Here is a 10,746-nt window from a genome sequence, read left to right on the forward strand (position 1 = left end):
CGGTAGTTCATTAACGCAGCTTCCGAGCGGTCTGCGGATAATTTTTTATCTTACGACTGCACAAAACACTTTTTAAGATTACAATACCTCCCTCTGCAAGGGAAGTAAAAGCAATCGGTGTTAAAGACACTTATTACCTTAAAGTTATAGCTAGCATTTCAATAAGTTGTATACAATTTCTAAATTGTGTGTTTTGCCGTTGAAGGACATTCTGCAATTTGCCGTGCAGTTCGTCAAAGGAGTCAGCTGACATACGAAAGTAGTTGAAAAACTTCCGTTCATCATTTCTCAGGTCTTCAAACAAGGTATAGAATAACCCCATTTCCTCACGTTTCTGATTAATAGGATGCACCCAATGAAGGCGCTCACGCCTTTGTCTTTTTAGATACAATAACCAAGGTATAATTTGCCCCCGATTCATAGTCACTGTACAATACTTTCCTCAGAAATGGTGGCAACGAGCGTATATATCTGAATAATGTTTTTGTACGGTTACAAATCGTGTGATACCTACGTTTAAAATCGTACAGTGGGAAAGCAACTACACCACGATATAAACTCGTACGACTTTTGATCGTGCGGGCGAAAACGTGTAATGTGCAACCAGCGTTAAGGCAGCAGGTAGAGTTGGTCTGTGTTCTGTTGAAACTGTCTGCGACGCGCTGATGAGATCCAACAAGATCGAAATCGCGATCCGCGTCTGACAGTTTCGACAGAATACTGACCACTTCGAATTTCTTTGTTAGTCTCATTATTAAAACATAGTTGTTTCTACAAATCATATTCTGAAGTAGCAATACCTTCATTTTTAAATAAATAAATTTTGTTTATAATAATTCGAGAGTACAAAAGTAGAATCTCGTTGGGGGACTGCACCATGGAACTCCCCCACCTGGTTACACCACTATTTGCTTTATTGTTAACCATATTAGTTTCCGAGATTGTTAAAGTTGCTTTTTTTATTTTTCACGTAATTATACATTATTATATACAAAGACATATTAATTTCTATCTTACACTTTAGAATTTACTATTATAATCATTACTACAATGATTGCATGATTGTTATTCAGATTGCATTGTTTTGTGGTTTAGTTTCTTTTACAATAGAACGAAGCGTATCCTTGGAATTTCTGCATAAGGTAATATATTTTGAACGTTACTCGGTGGAAGGTGCTACTAAACTGAATTTTAATTGGTTATTAGAGCTTTTTATGATCGTTCGTTTATCATGCAATAAACATTTTAAGCGGTTTTTGAAAGGTTTAACTGGCCGTGAGACTGAAATTTCAATTAGTGAATAGGAATAAAAGTAGATAAACTCCGTTTCACGAAAAGTGGCGGTTCAAGCAATAAAACTTTCAAATGATTTATAAGCTTACTTTGTCGAATGACCATCATCTACACGAAACAAAATGACGGCCTGAACTTTATTTAATGGCAATTTTAAGAGGTAATAGACCTTACTGAGTCTGTATGTGCAGTTGAAATTCGAAATTTGTTATAGAACCTCCTGTTTAGGTGTCCATGAAAGAGAACGTTGGTATTCTAATTCAAAATACTTATAAAAACTTCCAAGCTATTTTGATCTTTATATGCACAAGTGGTAAATAGAATACGAAACCATAATATTGTAATTTCAGGTAGGCGTAGACATGGGCGGCCACTACGTGACAGTTTTATTGCTTGAGCCGCCATTTTACGTGATACGGGATATATGTGTAAGTTGCAGATATTAAAAAATCTATCATTTTTAAATGCGGATAGGATATTAAGAAAACAGCGTTATTTTCGTTAGTAGTTAAATAAACGCGCAGTCTCAAACAAACAGATATGATAAACTGAATAAATTAATAATTAATAATTAAAATTATATTATATCACGACGTTTTTTGTGTAAATTATATATACTATGTTTCTTGTTTTCGAAGCTTAGAGCCAATAAATCACATAAATAAATAAATATTGTAGTTCTTATTTTGCATAGCACTTGAATGTGATCAANGTGTAAATTATATATACTATGTTTCTTGTTTTCGAAGCTTAGAGCCAATAAATCACATAAATAAATAAATATTGTAGTTCTTATTTTGCATAGCACTTGAATGTGATCAAATGTGTAGGGCTAAAGGGTGAAACTAATTCGTTTCATAACTTAAAACAATATTAAAACTTCCTGGTCAGTAATTTATTGAAACTACCAGACGTGGATAGCGATTTCGAACTTATTACTTCTCATCAGTATGTCGTAGGTAGTTTTTATACGAGTCACCGGCCAAACGGAAGAACAAATTACTGGCAGTATATCGCCATCTGGTGATATTTTGTACTAATTGTAGGATTTTTAACGTTAGGAAAGGGCTTTACGAAGATATCTACTTCTCCAACTGAATCTCCAATGAAGCTTACATGTTTACGCGATAAGGAAGTAAAACAAAGTAATAAAAAAAATTTAAGTAAGTTCTTGGTCAATAATTTACTGACTGTGAAACTACCTGATGTGATTTTAAAGGTGTTAGTGGTTCCCATAATAATAAGGTCGTCAGTCCAAAGACTGGCGCCTCCACTCTTTCCGATCCTGAGCTAATATTCGTATTTCTCCAAAACTAGAACAACCCACGTCGTTAACTATTTGCGAACAGTAATCTAATCTAGGTCTATCTCTACCCCTCCTAACTCCTGTTTCTGCCTCTAATATGTCTCTGACTAGACCTTCATGTCTGAGAAGGTGTCCTACTAACCTATCTTATTGTCTTCCATAGAGTCCTCTGTTCTCCTATTCTTTCTAATACCTCTTCTTTCCAACCTTCTCTATCCACGGTACCCTCATCATTCGCCTGTAACATAAGGTGACCATATTTTTTTATTTCAAATCCGGGACGGGAACTTGTAGCGAGGGGGGGTAGTTAAGTTAAATAACTTAAATATGATTTTTTTAATAAAAATAATACATAACAAATACTATTTAAGGATTAGGTGGAAGGGGATTCGCAGAATCGAGAGTTCACTGTTTGCTTCAAATGGTTTAAAGCGTGCCGCGTATTTTGTGATATGCACAATTTTTTCGGTTCAAATTTTGTAAAAATAATTCTTGTTGAAATATATTTTTAAAATGAATATTGAAAACAAGATCCTTTTCAAAACTTCGGGACAATCCGGGACAAAAAACCTAAATCCGGGACAAATATTGCTTCTAGAAAAATCCGGGACAAAAGGTGGAAATCCGGGACTGTCCCGGCCAATCCGGGACGTATGGTCACCTTACTGTAACACCACATTTGGAACGCTTCTAACCTTTTATTTTCGCTGGTTCCCATCAGCATATTTTTATGATTCATCACTACTAATAACGGAGCAATAAATTTCCAAAATAAAAGAAAATGATTTTAGATATCAAACGTACATATGTATAAAATATTTACATCAAAATGGAATGGTACAAGTCTTCATTTTATTACTTTCATCCAGGAATAACACGTTTTATGATCTCATTATCAGGTAGTTGACTAAGGCAGCAGTTATTATAATATATATTTTAAAAAGGATTAATTATATGTGGTTTTAATTATGCAACATTTAACTTAAAAGCGTTGTAAGTTAGTATCTTCGATTCGCAGCATTCCTTTCGGTGATTTCGAAATTTAACACATTCGATTCGTTCTAAATTATGCATTCTTTTCTCTCTTTCGTAATGCCAAGCAATTCGTTTGCTATAAGATCAAACTAAGATTTGGCTAAAAATATATTCAGGTCTGCTTCCTTTCACGTCGGCCTGTGATCTGAAAGAATTGTTTTCGAAAAGAGGTCAGTGTCTGCGAAAATATAAACACAACATCGGTGACTCATTACGTGGACATGCTTTTTATGAATCCTTTTGCTACCTTTAGCGCCGGTGCACACTTGCGGCAATCGCCGCTGCGGCACCGCAATTGCGGCTTAAAGTACTAACAGGTAAATGGGTTAATGCACATTCATCTGCGCGCCGCCGCGGGGCCGCGCGTCTAGATGGCGACCGTTTTGAACCGCAGGTCCCTACGGAACCGTGGCGGCACCGCTGCCGCTATTGCGGTTTTATAGTACTCGTTTCTATATCGGTTGGTACACACTTGCGGCAAATTGACGCTACCAGAACTTCTGAAGATTTGGATATAGAATTATTAATTGATGCAGTAAAGGGGTTGGTTCCCAGAGATATGCGATATTTCCTCAGAAATATACCTATACCATGAAAGAGTCAAAAACAGGTCTGCATGGATTATAATCTGTGAAATGTTTTCCGATGGATTTTTGGAGCTGGATGACAAGGAGAAAACATTTGTAGTGGGATTATGGAGACTCTGAATCTGGTATCTTTTGCGATTTTATCCTATCAGAAACTTTTGCTGTTAATTCATCAGATGAAGCAACACTCCTTCGAAAGTGGTTGAAAAATTAGTCAGGATTTTCCCTTAAATACGAAAACGACGTTACAAATGTGCCCCTTGTAAGCCGTAAATTGGTATATGGGTCTACCCAAAATCGTCTCGTTTTTTTTTTTTTTGATCAATAACGCATTTGTACACCAAATACGTAAAAACTGCACGCCTTTCATTAATAAAAACTTCAATTTTGCACTATTCAACTTGTCGCACTGACTGATTTTCTTTAATAACGAATGACACTGTATTAGATATATATTTTTATTACTTTTGCGGCGCCGCAACAAAACCGCAAAAATACCAACAAGTGTGCAGCAAACTTTGCGGTGCCGCTGCGGACCCGCGGCGGTAAACTGTCGCAAGTGTGCACCGGCACTTATAGTGTGCTTTTCAATATAAATACATACACATACATATACATACTACTGGAAGTACCAACTGCTTTTCATTGAAGATGCCTACGTGTTTTGAATTAAATGAAAATAATCACAACATTAATAATACATTATCGATATGTTGCTGTTACCTTTTAGTATAAGTTTTTCTTAATTTTGATTAATATTATTGTCAGACGTTATGTTCCTTTATTTACACAAGAAGTGGTATTTTGAAAATTAAATATAATGGTTTTTGTAATTTCGTTTGTGATGACTTTAAATGTGCTATCAGCAAGGAGGAGTTAGAGTTAGCTTTAAATAAAATGGAAGCGGTATTAACAAAAAAGTACTGTATGAAAATAAATAAAAGTAAAACAAAAATATTGGTATGCAAGATAAGAAAAAATAGGGAAAGAGCGAATATAAATATAGGAGACGAAAAATAGAAGAAGTGGATATCTAGGCAGTTAGATAAGTCAGGACGGAAGGAGTAGTAGGGATATAAATCAGAGAATAGCGCAGGGTCGAGTCGCCTTCAATAAAAAGAAGTCACTTTTATGCTTGCGAACGGTTAATTCAGAAATTCGAAAAAGATTGTTAAAGGAGTATGTTTGGAGCACGGCTCTGTACGGATGCGAAACATGGATAGTGGGCGCGGCGGAAAAGAAAAGGTTAGAAGCGTTCGAAATGTGGTGTTACAGGCGAATGATGAGGATCCGTGGATAAAGAAGGTTAGAAATGAAGAGGTATTAGAAAGAGTAGGAGAACAGAGGACTCTAAGAAGTTAATAAGAAATAGGCGAAACGGTTAGTAGGACACCTTCTGAGGCACGAAGGGCTAGTCAGAGACATATTAGAGGTAGAAACGGAAGTTAGGAGAGATGGAGGTAGACCTAGATTAGATTACTGTTCGCAAATAGTTAAGGATATGGGTTGTTCTAGTTTTAGGGATATGCGAAGATTAGCTTAGGATAGGAAAGAGTGGATGTGCGTGTCCAACCAGTCTTGGGACTGACGACCTTATGATGATGATGACTAGAATTTTGATAAACCTCCTAGTATACAGGGGATTGTTGAAAATATATTTTTAAATGGGACAGCCTGGGTGTTTTCAGATATTTGAAATTCCCTCTTTTTCTGATTTCAATGTGTATAATTATCATAAGTTCCGATAAATAATAATCGACAAAATCATAAAAAATAAAGTAGGTGAAAATAGAGAGCTTTACAATAAAAAGGACTAGAATAATTCACGTAAACAATTGGTTGGGTCTTTTATGCTTTTGGTTGCGTATTCGAGAGATTTTGTAATATTGAAATAATATATTCTTGGAACAAAAATTTGATATACATACTGGGTTCTTCAAACTGAATGGTTCATTAGACTTTTTAGGAAAACCAAGGGTGTAAGAGTTTTGAAAATTTGGCTGTAGTGGTTATCAAGGATGATCTTCTAAAACTACTATGTAAACTAAAATTTCAGCTGCTGGCCGCTTCCGATTGATGTCAACTCTGTTATTTTAAATGAAATATTATATTTTTTATGATGAATTCGTATAAAACATAAAATTTTAAGGTAATATTGTTAGCCTACTTACATACCTACGATGAATAGTCTCTGAAATAATTTAATTTATAGAAAAAAATCATTACCGCAACCCAAATTATAAAACATCATAATTTCCACATAAAATGACGTAGTGTTGAAATTTTTGCCACAGTTATAGTTGTGTCTTACGACTAATGTTATACCACAGTCGAACTTTATAATTTGTGCAGGACGTTCAGAAAGAAAATCCAAAGTTTGAAAACTTCAAATACGAATAACTTCGTTTTTTCAAATGGCACTTACCATATTTTATTTTGTCATTAGATTTCTTTTTTTATTCTCTAAAGAGACTTTTCTGATCAATAGAAACGTTCCTATTGGTCAGAAAAGCCAGCTTGGCTTTGATACTTTGAATGCTATTATACCTAACTGTTGTCGTTTTTATGAAAAACGCACATTTTTAGAACGCAATGGAGATTTTAACAAAAATGTAATTTTTCAAATCAACTATGATATTATAACAGGTCATAATTACATAAGATATGTCAGAATTACATAAAAAACAAATAGTATAAAACAAAAACATTTGAATAACATTACTTTAGATTTATGAACTAGCCTAAAGGAGTAAGGCAAAAGAGTGGTGGAATACAACAAATAATACTACCTTATAGCAAGTGTTCAATATGGATGACTGCTTGATTCTAAACGTTCTCTGTCTTCAGCAACATTGACCAACACCTATGGATCTTGAGTCTATGAGTCTTAAAGATTCTGTAATACGCTCCTTCATATTTTCTGGTGTCATTGGAGATGTGTTATAAACAATTCCTTTTACAAATCTCCATAAAAAGGAATTCCGTAGAATTAAGTCGGGCGATTGTGTAGATGAATGGTGAAACATTTTATGACGATGTGTAAAAGGAACTGTTGAAGCAGGGCATTACAGAAGGTTTAAGAATTATAGATCCAAGATCCACAAGTGTTAACTAATATTGCTGAAAAGTTAGAACAGAGCATACGTTTATGTAATATTATTTGTTGTATTTCCACCACTTTTTTGCCTTCTTCCTTTAAACTAGCTCATAAATCTTAAGTGATGTTTTTCAAATGTTTTTGGTTTATACAATTTGTGTTTTATGTAATTCTGACCTATCAAAATGTCATAGCTGACTTGATAAATTACACTGAATTTGTTAAAATCGCTTTGTATTCTGAAAATGTGCGTTTTTCATGAAAATGTCAGCAGTTAGCTATAAGAAGGTATAATAGTGTTCGATAGAAGATTAAGTTCTACAACTGCTGATAATATAAAATACAGGGTGCTGTATTTAAATTAAACAAGTTATTGCCGTAAGTTTGTATTTATTTTATAATAATTTAGTTAGTCGATTTTCACAATAGCTGTAAAAAACCTAATCAATTAGTAGGCTTCAATTTAAATTTGGTTTTAAAAGCGGTAATACGCGGTGAGTATTTAAAAGTTAAAATTGTTACTACATTTTCACAAAATTCGAAATATTTCAAAATAATTGAGGTTTAGGTGAGGTTCACCTTAATGAAACTCATTATTATTTTGTTTATAGATTTAAAAAATGTAAAAATGGGTGTACCATTTAAAAAAAATACAAGTTGTAATTATACAACACGCTACTGAAGTGAAACTTCTTTAAACACACAAACATACCTGGATAAGGGTTAAGGAATTAGTTTAATGGTATTATTTGTACACTATGAATTTAAATTTTACACTATACATGCCGGAGTTGCCTGTAACGAACGTTGCATTGAAGCGCGCTCGCGGCTCAAGCGATCCCCACTACGAACTCGACTACGTGACCGAGTATGATTTCGTTACATAGCAACTCGCATGAAACGAACTTACCCTACCGTGCGTAAAGTTTCACTTCAAAAATACAACTTTGATACGTTTTGTGTTTATTGGACACCCTGCATATCATGAAAATAATTTTAAAGTATACCCCTTATGGATCTCTATCTACTCCCACAACGAAATTTTTTAAAAATCTACGAACATAGCCGTAATCTTTCATGCCGAATAACGTGAATAACCCTGTATATCCAGCGTCAGCCACTCTAATTCACCTGGGACTAAATGAACAAAAGGTGCAGTCGTTAAAAATTTTGTAAAAAAAAGGATGAAGTGACCATGGCTCAAACTTTTTGAGCATATGGTTTAAAATATAGTGTCTTCATGATCGAAGGCCACGTGACCTTAGTGTGTATGCAATCAGCAATACAAGATGCATAAAATCAATTCAGATATCCCGAGACGATTTGTGACAAATTCTGGTGCGTTTAAATATTAGAAAATTTTGCAAGTAATAGGTACCTACCTAGTCTATGAAATGTTAAAATAACTAAAATGTTTAGTAGTATCATAGAAAATAGAAATAAATCATAATCGATGAAGGGTATAAGGCAAGAATCAGTATTTTATTGTCTCTAATAAACAGCAAAAACTCACAAGGATGCCGCTGACTAATAAGTGACAGACGATAGTTTTTTTTTAGTAACTAACTAGTAACCAAATTCAGAGCGCCAATCTCAAATTAACAAATACACTATTGGTTCCTAAAAATAAGTTCACGTGGCTGTCGATAATTTATGAAGGCACTGTATAAATATCAATTAAAATCATCAGCCACTCAGATGTGACTGAAATATATGTCAGCCAGTGAAGTGAAAAAATAATATGTATTTTCGAAAATGTAAAATCATTTGACCTTGGCTTATCTTTGGATAAATATTTGCATAACAATATATACGTGAATGTGTTATTATTATTATGAAATTGTAGTACGTGGCAGTCTTTTTTTTTGCTGAAATTAGATAGACAGGAAGCATAAATGAATCTGTACCATCTGCAGGACCGTCTGATGGGGCCCTCCCTTAATATAAAAAATCCTAATATTAAAATTTTAGATATATTTTAAAAGTTTTTTTTGAGGCACGAATAAATTTCGTGAAAAGTTAGTACTTCCTTCAAAAATAAAGAACGGGGATTTCCCGAGCATCATTAGCTACGCTTCCTATGTGCCGTGGTAAAAAAAATTAACTTGGCGATATCTTTTTCATATTAAAGTGTTTAAATATTGATAATTTATTTCTTTTATTCGTGTATGTTCTCGAGTTAATACCTAACTTAAATTATTTAAATCCAAAATTAATATTTTTTACCAAATTTTGTATTAAATATTAGGTTTCTCCTGTCCTCACGACCTCTCGGACCGTGAGCCCCATATGACCGAGGGGCTATGGCATTTTAGCCACTGAAAAGAATAATACCTAAATGATTTGCGTCCTTTTATTTAAGAAAAATTGTTACGATAACGGTTGATTAATATTACGTGTAAGAAGAATTCTAAACATTTCATTAAAATAATTCTTATGATACAATAATATTTTGTTTTTCTCTAATTTATATTATGTTATTATCTAGTGAAAGGGTGTATCAGAAAGGGATATGAACAAATGAACTGTAGATTGTTGCGTGGGCACATTTCGGTAAATACGTTACTATCAAAAGTAAATGAAGTCATGTTATCTATGTTTACATACCTATAGATACACGTATCTATAACAAAAAATTGGCTTATTGTGTGCTTTAAGAGTTTTCACACAACATCGTTTTCGTCGGTTTTGTTGAAAAGCATTTAGGATATCATAGCAATCACTGTATGAAAGGAAAACAATTTTGAATGAAATCGACCAGTAATATAAATAACGAATTTTCGGCTGTGTTTTAAGTGTGTAGATTTCACATATGCATGCATTTGTGTATGAATGCATATACATACTATAAAACCGGAACAGCAGTGTCTAATTATGGAATGGTTTACAAAAATTAGCTTGTTAAAAATATCAAATGAACCTTCTAGAGCTGCGCTGTCCAACTTATCATAGCTCGCGGGCCATATTTTCTTCACCAAGCATTTCGGGGGCCAAGAAGATTTATAAATGTAATTTCAGTTTATGTTAATTAAAAAAATATTTTATTTATACTAAATATAAAACTAAGGTATTCGTAATTTATAAATGAGAACGTTGTGGTCCTAATTGTTTAGCAACAATATCTTTTATGTCTACATCAATATTTGTTCTAGCAAGTCTAATTATATCTTCAAGAGTAAAATCTTTCAAACTGTTTCTATATTTTGACTTTATATGTATTTCATATCGGAGTATGCATGCTCGCAGATATATGTATCGGGTTGTTCGGAAAGTCATTTCGTTCTTTCCCGACAGAGGATTTAATTGTATTCTTTTGCACCCAACTTCACATTTAAGCCGTATAATTTTTATATGCTTTGAGAGCTCATATAGCAAGGCTTGTGTGTGAAAAATTCCAATTAATTCTACGCAGTAGTTTTTGGTTGGTG

General features: G+C 33.7%; 1 protein-coding gene across 8 annotated transcripts in view; it reads left to right on the plus strand.

Annotated features, from left to right (window-relative positions):
- The window catches only part of LOC108744493 (CAP-Gly domain-containing linker protein 1), a 206,047-nt gene that overhangs the window by 22,761 nt on the left and 172,540 nt on the right, over nucleotides 1-10,746 (plus strand). For 7 of the 8 annotated variants that reach the window (XM_025973169.1, XM_025973181.1, XM_025973182.1 and 4 more), the window contains exon 1: nucleotides 1,644-1,721. The exons of the other annotated variant lie outside the window; for it this stretch is intronic. In XM_025973169.1, coding sequence (XP_025828954.1) covers nucleotides 1,656-1,721 — 66 coding nt within the window. In that variant the 5' untranslated portion in view covers nucleotides 1,644-1,655. Of the gene's footprint in view, nucleotides 1-1,643; nucleotides 1,722-10,746 lie in introns of those variants that run through there. 8 annotated transcript variants of the gene reach the window in all.

The sequence above is a fragment of the Agrilus planipennis genome, unplaced genomic scaffold (assembly GCF_000699045.2).
Source record: "Agrilus planipennis isolate EAB-ADULT unplaced genomic scaffold, Apla_2.0 scaffold33, whole genome shotgun sequence".
Taxonomy (NCBI): Eukaryota; Metazoa; Arthropoda; class Insecta; order Coleoptera; family Buprestidae; genus Agrilus; species Agrilus planipennis.